Here is an 18,524-nt window from a genome sequence, read left to right on the forward strand (position 1 = left end):
CTGAAGAGGATATATATAGGCAATGTAGAGTTCTGAAGACTAGCAAAGAGAGATAAGAACACCTTCATAAGTGAACAATGCAAAGAGATAGATTGAAACAATAGAATGAGAAAGACTAGAGATCTCTTCAGAAAATTAGAGATTCCAGGGGAAAATGTCATGCAGAGGATGTCATGAGGATAAGAGGCTTGTGCAAGCTACCTGATGGGAGGGACTGGCTGTGGGGAAAACTGAGTCTTGCTCTGGTGGGCAGGGCCATGTTCAGTAAATCTGGCAAAGTAATGGACACAGTAAAGGACAGAAACAGTATGGACCTAAAAGAAGCAAAAGAGATTAAGAACAGATGGCAATACGACCCAGCAATACCACTTCTGGGCATACACACTGAGGAAACCAGATCTGAAAGAGACACGTGCACCCCAATGTTCATCGCAGCACTGTTTATAATAGCCAGGACATGGAAGCAACCTAGATGCCCATCAGCAGACGAATGGATAAGGAAGCTGTGGTACATATACAGCATGGAATATTACTCAGCCATTAAAAAGAATTCATTTGAATCAGTTCTAATGAGATGGATGAAACCGGAGCCCCTTATACAGAGTGAAGTAAGCCAGAAAGATAAAGAACATTACAGCATACTAACACATAGATATGGAATTTAGAAAGATGGTAATGATAACCCTATATGCAAAACAGAAAAAGAGACACAGAAGTACAGAACATACTTTTGAACTCTGTGGGAGAAGGTGAGGGTGGGATGTTTCGAAAGAACAGCATGTACATTATCTATGGTGAAACAGATCACCAGCCCAGGTGGGATGCATGAGACAAGTGCTCGGGCCTGGTGCACTGGGAAGACCCAGAGGAATCGGGTAGAGAGTGAGGTGGGAGGGGGGGATCGGGATGGGGAATACGTGTAACTCTATGGCTGATTCATATCAAAGTATGACAAAACCCACTGAAATGTTGTGAAGTAATTAGCTTCCAACTTAAAAAAAAAAAAAAAAAAAAGAACAGATGGCAAGAATAAACAGAAGAATTAACTACAAATGTCTTAATGATCCAGATAACCACTATGGTGTGGTCACTTACCTCCAGCCAGACATCCTGGAGTGTGAAGTCTAGTGGGCCTTAGGAAGCATTACTGTGAACAAAGGTAGTGGAGACAATGGATTTCAAGCTGAACTATTTTAAATCCTAAAAGATGATGCCATTAAAGTGTTGCACTCAATTTACCAGCAAATTTGGAAAACTGTAGAAAATGTCAGTTTTCATTTCAATCCCAAAGAAGGGCAATTGCAAAGAATGATCAAAATATGGCAAATTGCACCCTTTTCACATGCTAACAAATTAATGATCAAAATCCTTCAAGCTAGACTTCAACAGTATGTGAGCCAAAGACTTCCAAATGTACAAGTTGGATTTACCTTTGGCTGTGTGGGTCACAATAAACTGTGGAAAATTCTTAAAGAGATGGGAATACCAGACTACCTTACTAGCCTCCTGAGAAACCTGTATGCAGGCCAAGAAGCAACAGTTAGAATTAGATATGGAACAATGGGCTGCTTCAAAATTGGGAAAGAAGTATGTCAAGGCTGTTTATTATTGTATCCTGCTTATTTAACTTATATGCAGAGTACATCATGTGAAATGCAAGACTGGATGAATCACAAGTTGGAATAAAGATTTCCAGGAGAAATATCAGTAACCTCAAATATGCAGGTGATACTACCCTTCTGGCAAAGGTGAGGAGGAACCGAAGAGCCTCTTGATGAAAGTGAAGGAGAAGAGTGAAAAAGTTGGCTTAAAACTCAACATTCAAAAACTGAGATTATGGCATCTGGTCCCATAACTTTATGGGAAATAGATAGGGAAAAAATGGAAACAGTGACAGACTTCATATTCTCAGGCTAAAAATCAATGTAGACTGTGACCACAGCCATGAAATTAAAGACACTTGCCCCTTGGAAAAAAAGCTATGAGAAGCCTAGACAGCATATTGAAAAGCAGAGACATCACTTTTCTGACCAAGGTCCATAATGTCAAAGCTGTGGCTTTTCCTGTAGTCACATATGGATGTGAGAGTAGGACCATTAAGAAAGCTGAGCACTGAAGAATTGATGCTTTTGAACTGTGGTGCTGGAGAAGACTCTTGGGAGTCCCTTGGACTGAAAGAAGATCAAACCAGTCAACACTGAAGGAAATCCTAGTTCCAACCCTGATATTTATTGAAAGGACTGATGCTGAACCTGAAGCTCCAATATTTTGGTCACCTGATGCTAACAGCTGACTCATTAGAGAAGACCCTGATTTTGGGCAAGATTGAAGGCAGGAGGAGAAGGGCTGACAGATGAAGAGATGGTTGGAGGACTTCATTGACTCAATGGAAATGAATTTGAGCAAACTCTGGGAAATAGTGAGGACAGAGGGTGTAGTCCATAGGGTGCTATAGTCCATAGGGTGCTGCAGTCCATAGGGTGGCAAAGAGTTGGACACAACTGAGAGACTGAACACCTCATTTTTTGTATTGTAGACTCTTCTGCCCTCTTCAGAGACAGCACATCACATCTTGGAGTCTCTTTTCTAATGCTCCTATCTTTCCACCTTCTCTTTGACTACAGTCCTCCCAGGTCCCAGGACTTTGTGATTACACTAGGGTGACCCAGGTAATCCAGGAACATCCCCTGTCTCATGGTTTAAATAACCTTTGATAAGTAGTTCCCTGACCAGGTTCAGAACCTGTGCCCCCTGCAGTGGAAGCACAGAGTCCTCATCACTGGAACCACCGGGGAAGTCCCAGGTTCAGAAAGATTTTACCCATAATTTCACCACATACATTTTGAACCCCTTTTCCTTTCTCTTCTCCTTCTGGAACCCCTATCATGTGAATGTTTTTATGTTCTATTCCCTAGTTAGAGAAGCATTCTTAATTACTATTCTGAATTCTGGTAAATGAATTATTTTGGTAAATTATTCATTTCTATCTCTTTAGTGGATTTTTTCAGGTGTTTTTCTTATTGTTTCATTTGAGACAAATTCCTCTGTCTTCTCACTTTGCTTTACTTTCTCTGTCTCTATGAAATTAGGTGAAAGAGTTTCCTGATTTGTTCTTACAGCGGTGTCCTTGTGTGGATGCATCTTTGCGCAACCTGTGTGCCCAGATGCTTTGGGGCAGAGCTGGAGCTGAGGTGGGCAGGGTCACCCCTTCCCAGGGCATGCTGGCAACTGTCACCTTGATGGGAGGGGTTGGGGGAGGCAAGAACCAGAGCCCAGTGTGAGCAAAGTCTTCTCCTGTGCTCACTGACTGTCCCAACCCTACTGGGCTAGGTAGGTCCCAACGGGCTGGAGCAGAACCCATGAAGTTTGGCCTCAATTTAGTTCCACCCCTTCTAAGGGTGCACCCCCTCCCCATCCCTGACACTGACACCTTTGCCCCAGAGAGGAGCAGAGCTGGAGGAAGGTATGCTGGAGCAGCCCCTGGCATGGATGCCTGTGCATGTGGTGCAACTCTGGCACACTTGTCAGAGCTCCAGACCCTGCTCCTCTGGCCCCTCTCTGATGGTTGCCCTACCCCATCCATACGTGCATGTGTTCCTGTGTGTGATCCTTTGTGAAGGTGTTAAAGTTGGGTACTTTAAACAACTTGTTTGACAAACAAGGCAAATCCTCTTGGTAGATTTTTTCCTTGTCATGATTTTCCTTCATTGGTTTGCTTGGTATGCTCCTAGTCCTGGTTTTAGCCCAACAGGAAAACTGAGGGGTCTCAGTTCATTTCTGAGTCAGCATCTTGCCTGGCCCATGGGTGGCTTTCTGATTCTGGCGTACTCATGACTGTTTTTGAATGCTCTATGTTACCCCCCCCCCAACCCAAATCTACACCCCAGTTCTACTCAGGGTTTTACCAATACTTGGTCTAGTCTCTGTCTCCTTCCTTATTCCTTTGTCCTTGGCCCCACATATATATGGGCTTCTCCAGTGGCTTAGATGGTAGAGAATCTTCCTATAATGCAGGAAACCTGGGTTCAATCCCTGGGTCAGGAGGATCCCCTGGAGAAGGGACTGGCAACCCACTCCAGTATTCTTGCCTGGAGAATTCCATGGACAGAGGAGCCTGGAGGGCCATGCCCATAGGGTCGCAAAGAGTCAGACATGACTGAGCAACTAACACTCACTCCATATATATATAGTCCCCCTGAATCTGTAATAGCCCCTCTAGCTGCTCTTCAGTTTAAGTTTAGAGTTAAGTGGAACAGACAGTGATCTCCAAACAGCCCCCAAGTAGGTTGGAACATTGCACACAGGTTTTCTGTGATCACTTTTGTTTGAGGGAGGCAACTGGGAGCTGATCAAGACTGCACTGCTCCAAACAGGTGGAGGGTACAGGTGAGTACACAATGAAATTCCCTGTCACACTCTGTTCTGGATTTTTCCTAATTGCCTGTTTACTTTGTTGCTGTAGTTCTTTGTTTGACTGTTTTCCAGAACTCCTATGAGGTTTTTCAGCTGCTTTCTCTCTCCTTTTTCATCTTTCCTTGAGAGAATTTCTTTATGGCAGAAAGTGAAGAGGAACTAAAAAGCCTCTTGATGAAAGTGAAAGAGAAGAGTGAAAAAGTTGGCTTAAAGCTTAACATTCTGAAAACTAAGATCATGGCATCTGGTCCCATCACTTCATGGGAAATAGATGGGGAGACAGTGGAAACAGTGTCAGACTTTTATTTTTTGGGGGCTCCACAATCACTGCAGATGGTGACTGCAGCCATGAAATTAAAAGGTGCTTACTCCTTGGAAGGAAGGTTATGACCAACCTAGATGGCATATTAAAAAGCAGAGACATTACTTTGCCAACAAAGGTCCGTCTGGTCAAGGATATGGTTTTTCCCGTGATCATGTATGGATGTGAGAGTTGGACTATAAAGAAAACTGAGCACCGAAAAACTGATCCTTTTGAACTGTGGTGTTGGAGAAGACTCTTGAGAGTCCCTTGGACTGCAAGGAGATCCAATCAGTTCATCCTGAAGGAGATCAGTCCTGGGTGTACATTGGAAGGACTGATGCTGAAGCTGAAACTCCAATACTTTGGCCACCTCATGCAAAGAGTTGGAAAAGACCCTGATGCTGGGAGGGATTGGGGGCAGAAGGAGAAGGGGACGACAGAGGATGAGATGGCTGGATGGCATCACCGACTCGATGGGCATGAGTTTGAGTAAACTCCGGGAGTTTGTGATGGACAGGGAGGCCTGATGTGCTGTGATTCTTGGGGTCGCAAAGAGTCGGACACTACTGAGTGATTGAACTGAACTGAGCTCACCATTTTGCTGGCATCAAGTACATATTAAACTTTTAACTTCACAATATAACCATGTAACATTGCATGATAATTTCCCTTAATCTTCCTGAATTTGTTATAATTTAAGTTTATAGGTTATTCTTTTATGAGTAATGCTGAATAAGACAGTAAGTAAATATGTAAAATATGTATCAGTTACGTTATGAGAGTATTCTAATAGTTATATAACTACGGACAAGGTACAAGCACTCAAAGTCTGTTTGCAGATTGCGTATGGTGTCCTAAAGCTATTAATAGTTAACTTCCAATAAGGACTTTGCTAAATGTCTGGTTTTGGTATCCTGTTCAGGATTTCACCACTGTAAGATCTGTAAAGCAAAATAATTTTGCTGGTGGGAAATGTAGAAAAGGAAATTTATGTTCTTTTGAAGTTTTAATTCTTCATTAAGGGAAAATATTTTGAAAACTCCTTATTAAACACTTTTGTATGTGAGTGTGTTTGTACTGTAAGGTAGTTGTTTCAATTGATGTTTGACTGAGATTGGCTTCATAATAGAAAAATAAAAAAGATTACTGTGTAGAGTTTCTTGTGCAACTAATGGTTAAAAATTGTTCAGCACATCTCGTCACTATTTGATACTTAAGGTTACATTGATTAAAAAAATCAAACAAGTTAACTGATTTCAATTCTCTTCTTACTCTATGGGCACTGGTTTAGTCATGCTCCTCCTACAACATGTCAGCTAACATTGGATCTTGCAGCTGGGTGTTACCTTCCTGTTATTTATAACTGTGAGTGAAGAAGAAAAAAATCAGTCTGCTTACTCAGAGGAGAAACAGGCAATGGATTCCAAAAGGCAAGTGAAGCTTAATGATGGCCACTTCATTCCTGTCCTGGGATTTGGAACCTATGCACCTCCAGAGGTAAGAGTAGTGGTTTAGGGTTGAGATATAAAAATAGCGGATATAACATGAGTGAAAGGGATGTGGGGTCTCAAGTTTTGAGTCCCCATGTGACACTAGGAGGGTCATTTGGTTCATTAACCAGGCTAGAACCATGGCCTATGACAGAGGAGAGAAAGAGAAGTTAAATATTACATTTTTTTCCTTTAGGAAATATCATTTGGGGCAATCATCAACCCTATTTTTTTGTCCTTATTCCTATGGAAACTGTATATGTTTTTCTCTTGGATGCTCTTTATGACTTTTTAAAATATGTAGAAGTAATTTGGAAGTAAGTTTCTCAAATAAAGCAATAATTTCTAAAAAAAAATGGAACATTTATTCAGCATTATGAACAAAATAATCCTGCCATTTGTAACCACACAGATGAACTGGGAGAACATTAAGCTAAGCGAAATTAGCCAGAAATAGAAAAACAAATACTACATGATATCTTTATAGGTGGATTCTCTAAAAGTGAACTTGTAGAAGCAGAGAATAGAGAAATGGTGACCAGAAGCTGGGTCAAGCCTGGGAAAAATGGAAAGATGTTGGTCAATGGTATAGACCTTCAGTTGTAGGATGAATAAGCCTGAACAACTGATGTAGAGCACAGTGACTATAGTTAAAGATAATGTGCTATAACATGAGATTTTGTTAGATAAGGTTTTAAGTCTTCTTACAAACAACCTTAATAGTTAGCTATGGGAGGTGATGGATCTGTTACCTAGCTTGATTGTGGTGATTATTAACTATGGACTCTTATGTGAGAACATCACTTTGTACACCTTGAATGGATACAGTTTTATTTGGTGTATTCTGTGTAGTTTCACTGGTAGACAGAGGTCTCAAATGCTTTCACTTGGTTTCTTGTTGCTTTTACCAGGCACCTTATATCTTTGTATGTAAGTATACATCTCACAGTATAAATGCTACCCATGACTACAACTTAAGCTGAGTCTTTTGGCTTCTAACAGCAAATCACCGAACCTGGAGGTGTTCTTGGGTCTTCTGAGGCCAGCAATCAACCACTGGTTGCCTGGGGTTGAAGGGTTCCTGGGTGTCCATGGAATAACTCACCAGGAATGTTCAGGGAAACTATCATGGGTTCATCGCCACACATATAGAACTAACCAAAGGCACAAAAAAAAGTTGACCCTTGGGAAGATCAAAGCTTGTACCTTAACAATCTCTTAATCATGTGGATATTCAACATTTCTGTTTATGTAGACTGCTAAGAGTGAAGCTCAGGAAGTCACCCAATTCGCTATAGAGGTCGGGTTCCGCCATATTGACTGTGCTCATGTGTACCAAAATGAAGAGCAAGTTGGCCAGGCCATTCGAAGCAAGATTGCAGATGGCACTGTGAAGAGAGAAGACATATTCTACACTTCAAAGGTGCTATGAATGTTATGTGTGAACATGTATGCAAGTGATTGTGCCAAGGTGACAATTATATAATAGGATCATTTGTTTGGTGATCTATGCTTATTGGTAAACTCCTAAAGTATTAGAATTCCATGGTGGTTCAGTGGTTAAGACTTGGTGCTTTAATGCCATGAGCCCAGATTTGATCCTTGGTCAGGGAAGTAATATCCCACAAGCCTCACAGTAAGGCAAAAAAAAAAAAAAAAAAAATTCCCTGAAGTATTATTGATAAAACTTCCTTTCTTTAATCTCTAAAGCTTTGGTTAACTTCCCTTCGACAAGAGTTGGTCCGATCAGCCTTGGAAAAATCACTGAAAAATCTTCAACTGGACTATGTTGATCTCTATATTATTCATTTTCCACTGGCTGTGAAGGTTGGAAATATGTGTGATCACATCAATTTTATTTCTTGTGTTAGAATGTGCATCAGCTTGCATGGATGGTTGAATTAAGATTTGTCTTAGTAGGTTGAAGGGACGATTACACTAGAGTAGAATCTCCCAAACAATAATTTGTGATCATCTTTTTACTGAGGTTCTTTGACTCCCTTACATGACTCCCTTACATGCCTCTCAGAGAAAAGATTTAATAATCTGAGAGTCTCTGCCAGAAAAATGTGAGGAAGTAGAAGCAGGCCAGTTCTGCACACAGTCCTGAATATGATTCCTGGGTCTCTGGGGATTTCATGAACCAAGAGTTTTGTGCAGCCGTGGTGAGCATGACACTGCCTTATATTGAACATGATGAGTTTCTCTTGTCTTTCACCCTTTCAAGTTGAGCATGTTTGGTTGTGCTCCCTCTGGGTGCATCTAAATTTTGTTCCTTTGTAAGGGCTTGGGAGAGATTGCATCCTCTCTTGCCTGACTGCATGATGAGGTTTGTAGACTGCACTTAGCTGTTAAGAATGGTTTACTGAGAACTCTTGATTTCAAGTTACAAAAAGCAGCTCCAACCATCTGATGCACAATAGCTTAGTGGACTATGCAGATGACAAGTCATAGCCACAGACAGCTTGGGGATTCTCAGTACTCTTCAGAAATATCTCCTAATTTCTACTGATTTCTATTCCTTATCAGGATGTTGCTCATGGTTTGCTTATTTTTTACTGAAAATTTTCCACTGGTGGCAAATATGACCTTGGGGCAGCTCAAGGTTCATGGCCATGACCATTTGAGGCCCTTGATCTTCCACAATGGTCTCAATGATCTTTGAGACCTTGATCTTCCACAATCTGTACCAACTAGAGGAGAGTGTTGCTGGTTCATGTGCTTGCCCTAGGGCATCTGATGCTCAGAGGTAAAAGGAAATCTGATTATCTAGCCCAGGTCAAGTTTGAAATTTTTATTCTGGAAATAAAGCCATGTAACTTACTGCCATTCTCAGATCAGAGATATTTCAAAAGAGGGAAGTACAGACAAAATTAACAGAAGTCACTTGAAGTCCTTTTTAGGACCTAGAAAAATTGTACTTATTACAACACGTATTGAGTGTAAAAAAGTAGAATAAGCCTCCCTCCTAAAGACCTTGCTTACGTCTCCATATGCAATCACTTTGCAAATATTAGTATCTAGAAAGTTGTAAACCTACCTCATGTAGGTTTAATCCCAGGTGCCTGGAAGCCTTGCTAAATGTGGAGAAATTATTTTGTGACATGTTTAAAATGACTGCTTCTATTCTAGCCAGGGGAGGAATTATTTCCAAAAGATGAAAATGGAAAACTGATAGCTGACTCAGTGGATCTCTGTCACACATGGGAGGTGAGTTCCAAGAGTAGAGAATTAAAGGAGGAGACAGGAGAGTGGAAACCTCCATCAATTCTTCTGCCTGTGAGAATGGGCTGTGGGCCATCAGACTCAGCAGTTCATGACCTCTAAGGGATATGATGCTGGGGTTGTGGGGAGGAAACCATTGCTGAAATGTTCACAGAGAGGAACAGAGGAGGAGAATCTGGGACAGTGAGACAGATATTTATTTCCTTCTATGTGATATGTGTTCTCCAGGGTTTTCCAAGGAGGAGATGGCAATTCTTCTTTTTGTGTCATGCCATTCTTCCCCTCTTTCCTTCTTGATAATCAATGCTAATTCTTGCTGCATGACACTTTTTACAGATTTTTTTTTCAGCTTTTATTCTTGTTCTATTGCCCATTCCGAGTGACTGCTCACCACCCTTCCCTCCCAGGCCCTTGAGAAGTGTAAGGACGCAGGGCTGACCAAATCCATCGGGGTGTCCAACTTCAACCACAAGCAGCTGGAGAAGATTCTGAACAAGCCAGGGCTCAAGTACAAGCCAGTCTGCAACCAGGTGAGCAGCTTAGCTCCTCTCCCTCCTGCTCTTCACAACCTCCTTCTGCCCTGGAGCCTGATGTCTGTCTGTCCTCTTCTCCTGTTCATCCGACCTTTGTGGGTCAAAGGATTCTAGAGAGCGGAGCCTCTGTCTGGACTTTGTGAATGAAATCCATAACGATATCTCTGATAAAGCCTGGGTGGATAGGTGTGGAGGTCTTCCTGGTAAATTGTGGGTAGAATCCAGAACTAGAGGAAGGAGGCATTTCCCTGAGATGGAAGGATGACCAGATGGAGGGTGAAAGTGACTTGGAGCGAACTGCAAGCAGGAAGGAAGACAATGAAAACCTGGAATGGATTCATGTTGAGGTTTGACAGAAACCAGCAAAATTCTGTAAAGTAATCATCCTCCAGTAAAAAATCAATTAATTAAAAAAAGAAACTGGAATGGGAAGTAATAAAGAGACAAATCAGCTGAGATGGATGTTAAGCATTCGTGTGGGGTTCTGTTGGCTGAATCCAAAATCTTGGTGTCTCAGCATTTATGAATCTCAACTGGGAGCAAAGAACAGAAAAATGTGCTGGAGATGATGGAAATCATCCAGGTTAGAGGGGTAATTTAAAGGCTCATGGTGATGCTAACATTACATGAAATATTTACTCAGAAACATTTACTCAAATGTAGAGCCCACCTTTTGATTATTCAGTCTTAAACTGGTTTCCCCATACATGTCTATCATAAAATTAACTGTATAAACACACTTTTCTCTATTTCTCTCTTGGTGTTGATATTTGCAGCTTACATCTTTTCCTGTCACATTAATAATACCTTTCCATATAATCTGACACTCTTCTCTGTTGACATTCTTCAGGTGGAATGTCACCCTTATCTCAACCAGAGGAAACTGTTGGATTTCTGCAAGTCACATGATATTGTTCTTGTTGCCTATGCTGCTCTGGGATCCCAACGACTAAAAGAATGGTATTGAACCCTAATGTAGAGAACGAGGAATTTATTTAAAATTCAATTTTTTTATTTTTTTTTTTTTTATTTTTTTTAATTTTTTTATTAGTTGGAGGCTAATTACTTCACAATAAAATAGTTTAAATCATATATTACTCAGATAACTCATAGGCACAGAGGATAAGCAGGGAGGGATGGAATGAATCCTTCTCTGTTATCTTCCCATCACCCAGCCAATTTTTCTACATTGTATTAGATTGTTGACCCATCAATAACAAATGTCTGCCTTAAAATCTATATATAATCCCCCAGTTGAGACCAGAGACACAAGTTTATATCATGAGTTACTTATTTATTAAACAATGAACATGTTTCTAAAAATACATGTCTAAGCCTCACATATCTTTTATTTAAAATTGGGATAATAATATGTAACTTCCAGGTCTATCATGGTAACAAATTTCACTATGAATCATTTTTGTAAACATCTATAGAAAATTGAGTAATATAAAAAATGATGAAATGAATAGTTCTATATTTTGGACTATTCAACTTGTATCAATACCTGTGAAAAGTGACAATTAAAAAAAAATTTCCCAGTCTTTTCCCATCACTATTTCTTTTTGTGCCATTGTACAAACTTTAGAGCTATGAATGGAGAAAAACAACAAATGAGAATTAAAAAAGGAAAAAAAAAAAATCCAGGAGTTTGGCAGTTCTGGTCTCACTCAAACATGCATCCAAATGACTGTGAGAACTTTGTAAAATAGATTGGGAGGTGCCACAGTTGAGTTTCTGATTCAGTGTGTCTGCATTTAAGCTGGGAATTTGTATTTCTAACAAGATTCCCAGTAATGCTGATGCTCTTAGTACATGGGCCACACTTTGAGAAGCACTGGTATAGATTGGACATACTTGGTCTGTTTGGTAAAACTACTCACAAACTGAGTACTTAGTCTCAGCTCCTCAGCATTTCTGAATTTCCTTCCAGGGTGAACCTGGACCTGCCCGTTCTCTTGGAGGACCCAGTTCTTTGTGCCATTGCCAATAAGCACAAGCAGACCCCAGCTCTGGTTGCCCTTCGTTACCAGATACAACGTGGGGTTGTGGTTCTGGCCAAGAGTTACAACAAGAAACGGATCAAAGAGAACATACAGGTAATGAGGGGGCTGTGGGCAGAGGGCTCCTAAGGAATATCCTTCATGAGAATCATTCTTTGTCTGTCTCTCAAGACTTTCCTTGCGTCAAGACAAGTTACCAGTTCTTCTCTGTGCATGAATGTGTTTTGTGTGTTCCTGGTGATTTTCTCCTCCTGATGTGGCAACAGGAGAGGCGGCATGGCTGGAGAGGGTTCAGGTTGGACAGAAAATAGATATTTTAGTTTCAGAGTTATGTCAGCCATTTATTCTGTCATCTCGTGCAAATGACATCTTATTTTCTTTGTTCTCAGTTGATGAAATTGCATTATGTGATTTTTTTTAGACCATTTGAACTGCTCTAACAAAATATCACAGATTGAGTGCCTGAGAAAAATTGAAATTTATTTCTCACAGTTTTGAAGCTGGAGATCTGAGTCAGGGTTCCTGTGTGGTCAGTTGAGGGCCCTCGTCTAGGTCACAGGCTTCTCTTTGCATCTTAATGTCATGGAGGGGGCAACATAGCTCTCCCAAGTCTCTTATATGAATATGCTATTTTAAAATCTCATTCGTGAGAGCTCCACTATCATGACCTATCAAAGGCTCCATTTCTAACACCATCAACATGTAAAGTTCAGTTCAGTTCAGTTCATTTCAGTCGCTTAGTTATGTTTAACTCTTTGTGACCCCATGAACCACAGCACGCCATGCCTCCCTGTCCATCACCAACTCCCAGAGTTTACCCAAACTCATGTCCATTGAGTCGGTGATGCCATCCAACCACCTCATCCTCTGTTGTCCCCTTCTCCTCCTGCCCTCAATCTTTCCCAGCATCAGGGTCTTTTCAAATGAGTCAGCTCTTCGCTGACTTTGGGTGGCCAAAGTATTGGAGTTTCAGCTTCAACATCAGTCCTTCCAATGAACACCCAGAACTGATCTCCTTTAGGATGGACTGGTTTTATCTCCTTGCAGTCCAAGGGACTCTCAAGAGTCTTCTCCAACACCACAGTTCAAAAGGATCAATTCTTTGGCACTCAGCTTTCTTTATAGTCTAACTCTCACATCCATACATGACTACTGAAAAAACCATAGCCTTGACTATACAGACTTCTGTTGACAAAGTAATGTCTCTGCTTTTTAATATGCTGTCTAGGTTGGTCACAACTCCTTCCAAGGAGTAAGCATCTTTTAATTTCATGGCTGCAGTCACCATCTGCAGTGATTTTGGAGCCCCCAAAATAAAGTCAGCCACTGTTTCCACTGTTTCCCCATCTATTTGCCATGAAGTGATGGGACCAGATGCCACGATCTTAGCTTTCTGAATGTTGAGTTTTAAGTCAACTGTTTCACTCTCCTCTTTCACCAAGAGGCTCATTAGTTCTTTTTCACTTTCTGCCACAAGAGTGATGTCATCTGCATATCTGAGGTTATTGAAATTTCTCCCGGCAATCTTGATTACAGCTTGTGCTTCTTCCAGCCCAGCATTTCTCATGATGTACTCTGCATGTAAGTTAAATAGCAGGGTGACAATATACAGCCTTGATGTACTCCTTTTCCTATTTGGAAGTTTGGGGGCACAAATACTATGGCAGCAATCTTTAACCCCCAAGCCATCATGGTTTTATTTTGTGTTTCCCTGAATATTATAGGGTTTCATCTATATACATTTAACCTTCTTGAGTTTCTCTTTGTGAAGCTCCTTTTCAAGACTTTGTATACTTTAGCTAGGTTGTTTCTCTTTTGATTTATTTGTGGGAGACCATTATTGTACCCTTAGTCACAGCTATACAAGAAACTCTCCCCACTTTCAGGATTTAATGCAGAGATCATTTCTGTGTCTCTTGATTCTGTGTTTTGACAATCAGCCTGAACTCAGCTCAGCTGCTGTCCTCTAAGCTGGTTTCGCTCATGCATTTGCAGCTCTGTGCAGAGCAGCTCAGCAGCTCTGCTTTAGCAGGTGGATATGACTCTTGTCAGAGGAACCTGCAAGCTTCTTCATGTAGTTTTACATATATATTTGGATAGACTGTGGTCAACTAACCTGGTTATCACCTCAGCACAGTACTATGATCCATAGTCAGTGAATGGAAAAAATAATACTCTTCATTTCTAGACTCAGAACTGACTCATCAATTCTGGCAACATTCACTGTCCAATGTTAAAGATCCATCTAAGTCAAGGTCAAGTGTATGGTCCCCGAAAAACTTGTTTCTGTGTTTCCATTCAAATTTGGCCTTGCAATACACCTAGAATTGGTTTTCCAATATAATATGAAAATGGTTACATATATATTTATTTACTAAGTGGAAATCTAAGACAGCAAGGATACCAAATCAATCTATCCTAAAGGAAATCAACCTTGAATATTCATTGGAAGGACTGATGTTGAAGCCGAAGCTCTAATACTTTGGCCACCTGATGTGAAGGGCTGACTCATTAGAAAAGACCCTGATGCTGAAAAAGACTGAGGGCAGGAGGAGAAGGGGACGACAGAGGATGAGATGGTTGGATGGCATCACTGACTCGACATGGATTTGGGTGGACTCCGGGAGTTGGTGATGGACAGGGAGGCCTGGCATGCTGTGCTTCATGAGGTTGCAAAGAGTCGGACACAACTGAGCTACTGAACTGAACTGAACTGAACTGAAGAATGTCTTGGCTACTTTTTATTGGTTCTTTTTTTTTTTTCCATTTATTTTTATTGGTTGGAGGCTCTTTTATTTAAAATTTGGTATCACTTTACTGACTTCTACAGGAGAATATGTATGTCAGTCTTTGATTCATGTTGCATTGAAACACTAGATCACTTCAGAGAAAACAAATTTCTTTATAAACTGAGCTATCCATTTCATGATTACGATGTGAATTTTTAATATATTAGGTGTTCTTTAATGTTTAAACTTTTCATAACTTTATCTACAAAGGCATTTACATAAAGTTTCTTTTAGATTTATTCATAGATAAAGAGTAAGTTTGACATCAGATTCTTGGATAGGCTTTTGCAAGGAAGACTCCTCCCCACATGGCTTCAGTGCAATGCTGTCACACTTAGGGTGTGTTGGGGAGCGTGAAGCAGTCTAATGTTTGTTCAGGTGCAGGTATTGAGGCAAGAAAGTCCAAAGACAAAAGAGTACATTTCTTTTCAGTCTGAAGTGATTCACTTAGAAAGATAAGGGACTGATGCACTGTAATGTTTGTGAGGCAGATAGAAAAGGAGGTGTGGGAAGGAGAGGTGAGAACTCAGCAGAGAGTCCCAGGCTTGTTCACCTGGAAGCAGAGGACAGACACGTCTTCCCTGTCCCCTCTTCTTGTCCCCATGCAGCTGGAAAGTCCTCCAGTCCCCAGGGGGAGGCTGTCTTCTTGGCAGAGAGGTGAATATGATTCTTCTTTCCTTCCAGGTGTTTGACTTTGAACTGACTCCAGAAGACATGAAAGCAATTGATGGCATCAATAGAAATATAAGATATTACGAATTTCTACTGTAAGTGATTTGCAGATGTTTCACACACATGGTTTTTTTTTCCTGTAGCAGGCAGATCAGTAGGGAAACTAAGCTTTTTAAAAGCTTGAGTCTAGGAAGACAGTCCTGATTCCAGCATAGGAGCCAACCAGAGTCTTCTGCAGACCTCAAACCAGAGGTTTTCTCCTGGTCTCTGTCTCTGACCAACAGAAATGATTGGGACCTCGGACAGCCCTTCAGTAAAATCCTCAGAGTTGACATCGTGGTGATTTCACTACTTTGTGCCCTAATCCCTGTGCCTGGTGCACCTCCTCTCAGGGCCGAGGGACCCAGTAAACACAGGGCACAGTGCCAGCAGCCCACTATTCTTACAGGGACCTGCAAACACGTTTAATTCTTTTTACATCAGGATAAAATGGTTATATTAAAAACTGTAAAATAATGAATCCTTTCTGGATTACATTCATGTTTTGTTGTTCTTGTTTAGTTGCTTAGTTGTGTCCAACTCTTGGGACCTACAGACTGTAGCCTGCTAGGCTCCAGGGTCCATGGGATTTCCCAGGCAGGAATACTGGAGTGAGTTGCCATTTTCTTCTCCAAGTTATCTTGCAATCACTGAACCCATGTCTCCTACTTGGCAGGTGGATCCTTTACACAGACCACCTGGGAAGCCCCCATTCACGTTATTCCTAACACAATGATAAAACATCTTGTTGATACTTTTTTATGGAGGAAGGTCCCACAAAGGCCAACCTGCAACAGTTTTGAGAAATCACATGGGTCTGCTTCCACCCCGTCTCCTAAGGGTCTGGTGAATTTTCTCCCTTAGGGGCATTTCTTCTCCAAGACACAATCAATTTCTTTCCAATTAATCTCTTCATTGATCTTTTTTCCCTATTACAATTCCCATGTCCTCATCCTTGTTATCTCACAAAGCTGAATTACCAGTAGATCATGAGCTATACTGACCCTCCAGTGAGAGACTGCTGTGTCCTTAACAGGACACACTCAGGTAAGATCATTTGGGTCTCTCTGGTTTCTTGAGTCAAGACACTGCAGTTTAGCCTTTGTCCAGCAGAAGTCCATCCCCTGGGGAGCCCCCATCTGCTTGACTTTGACTTAGTCACTAACACAGAATTCCAGCTGCCTCATTACTGCAGGAGAATGTCAGGATTGAAGAGACAGAAGAGAAATTTGGAAGAGAGTTTAGAGAGGAGGGAATGCAAATTATTGGTACAGCGAAGATTTTGTTTGAAGGGAAAGATCTTAAAACTCTCCCTTTTGTTTATAAAACTATATCACAATTCTGATAAAATACATTATAAATAAAAAAAAAGGTGGAAACTTACTTTTCTGTCCTTAAAGACTTTCAAGTATAATTCTATCTTCTCCTTCATTAGGCTGTGAATGCCTAGACTTATTCTTCTTTGTGGGCTCAGGTCAACAGCACAGCTCCTGGCACATGGAATTGCTCAGAATGCACTCTTTAATGAATTGAATTGAAAAGGACAAGTTTAGAAAGAAAAGTAGAAACATGGAGAAAAAGAAAACCGTAGTTATACTAATTACTGAGTAACCAATGTTTTAACACATCATAAATTAAGGACATATCAATGCCAATTTGTGCTGTATGATTATTCAGGTGACTGTGGTATCTCTTCAATAGATTAGAATTTCCTTAATGGAGACAGTCTGTATTTTTGGGGGTGCTCAGTATCTGCTTATCCATGGATGTGCAAAAAAAGAGCAGCTAATTTGTTCGCTAGCTATGATCCTTCTCATCATCTAGGGACAGAAGTTCCATGAAGGGGCTGAAATGATCTCCAGAGTTAGCCCCAGGTCTTGGGCACTCTTAAAACTGTAACCTGAGTCAAACTACCTGTCACCATGGAGTGACAATTACATGTGAATGTTGGGACTGGATGTGCAGGTGACATGTGCACATGGAGCAGACACTTGATGTGTGTTTGTTGGGGGAGAAGGAGGGATGTGTTTGTACATTTTGAATTTTAGCCCATCCTGACTGCACTCACAGAGTAATGCTGTCTATGACAACATGAAAAAATTAATAAATGAATCCTCCTTCTCTTTCAGTGGTGTCAGTCACCCTGAATATCCATTTCTTGAAGAATATTGACTCTCGGATCTCACTGTGGTTTTTCAAGAATTTCTTGCTTCTGGGGCTGTGAAGAGGATTTTTGTAAGTGGTGAAGGTGCTTGAATGAAGTGTCTGAACTTTTGAAAATGCCTTTCCTTGTGAAAAAATAAAGTTTATGAAACAATTAAAACTTCAAAGTAAGAATGTTCTTTTTTTCTGATAATTAAAAAAAATACAGGAAATTTGGAAAGTAAAAGAGACATGATAGAAAATAAAGATAAGCTGTGATTCACCATTATATAATACTTTGGTACATTTTCCTTATAGAATCCTATACAAATTTGTGTGCATGATTATTTACAAAGACAAATAATCTTCAATCTACAGGTTGTATACTTTTCAACTTAGCATAATCATCTTGGTAAGCTAAAATATGATTTAAAAAATCCAGTATTATATTTTGCTCTCTGTAAAGCAGCACATCTGATTAATTTTTTTAATTTCTTAATTGTCTGGCCATGATTAACATTTCGATAAATACTTATATATTTTGCCATTCATTCACTGGTTGTCATTCACTCATTCATTCAGCAAAACATTATTGAACATTCTTTAGTAAGACATCGTTTTATCAATAAATGTTAACTAAATGAGAAATCCTTGAGTTTATAGTCTAGTGGAGGATGGTACAGTGAATGTCATCAGGAGATGTTAGAAATGGGTAAGTGCCTGTTGAGAAAATCCTGCACAATCTCTCACATTTCTGTCCATCTGTTAGGCAGAGACACCAACTACCCTTCATCCCACACAACTTTTCATTTGTACAAGAAACAGCCTTGAAACATAGAGACAGTGGCTCCTTGCATTTCTCTGGAACAGAAAACTTTAAGTCCAGGAAGGAAGAGTGTTCATGTAACATTTGA

At 40.5% G+C, this 18,524-nt stretch overlaps 1 protein-coding gene across 2 annotated transcripts in view; it reads left to right on the plus strand.

Moving 5' to 3' along the window:
• Positions 1-6,056: 6,056 nt before the first annotated feature.
• LOC122681814 (prostaglandin F synthase 1-like) overlaps positions 6,057-18,524 on the plus strand; it is a 53,915-nt gene continuing 41,447 nt past the window's right edge. The window contains exons 1-9 of one of the 2 annotated variants that reach the window (XM_043884278.1): positions 6,057-6,214; positions 7,463-7,630; positions 7,918-8,034; positions 9,340-9,417; positions 9,840-9,962; positions 10,816-10,925; positions 11,899-12,064; positions 15,442-15,524; positions 17,598-17,791. In XM_043884278.1, the coding sequence (XP_043740213.1) occupies positions 6,134-6,214; positions 7,463-7,630; positions 7,918-8,034; positions 9,340-9,417; positions 9,840-9,962; positions 10,816-10,925; positions 11,899-12,064; positions 15,442-15,524; positions 17,598-17,640 (969 nt within the window). In that variant the 5' untranslated portion in view covers positions 6,057-6,133 and the 3' untranslated portion in view covers positions 17,641-17,791. Of the gene's footprint in view, positions 6,215-7,462; positions 7,631-7,917; positions 8,035-9,339; positions 9,418-9,839; positions 9,963-10,815; positions 10,926-11,898; positions 12,065-15,441; positions 15,525-17,597; positions 17,792-18,524 lie in introns of those variants that run through there. The other variant, XM_043884279.1, reaches the window with a different exon arrangement.

The sequence above is a fragment of the Cervus elaphus genome, chromosome 23, assembly GCF_910594005.1.
Source record: "Cervus elaphus chromosome 23, mCerEla1.1, whole genome shotgun sequence".
Taxonomy (NCBI): Eukaryota; Metazoa; Chordata; class Mammalia; order Artiodactyla; family Cervidae; genus Cervus; species Cervus elaphus.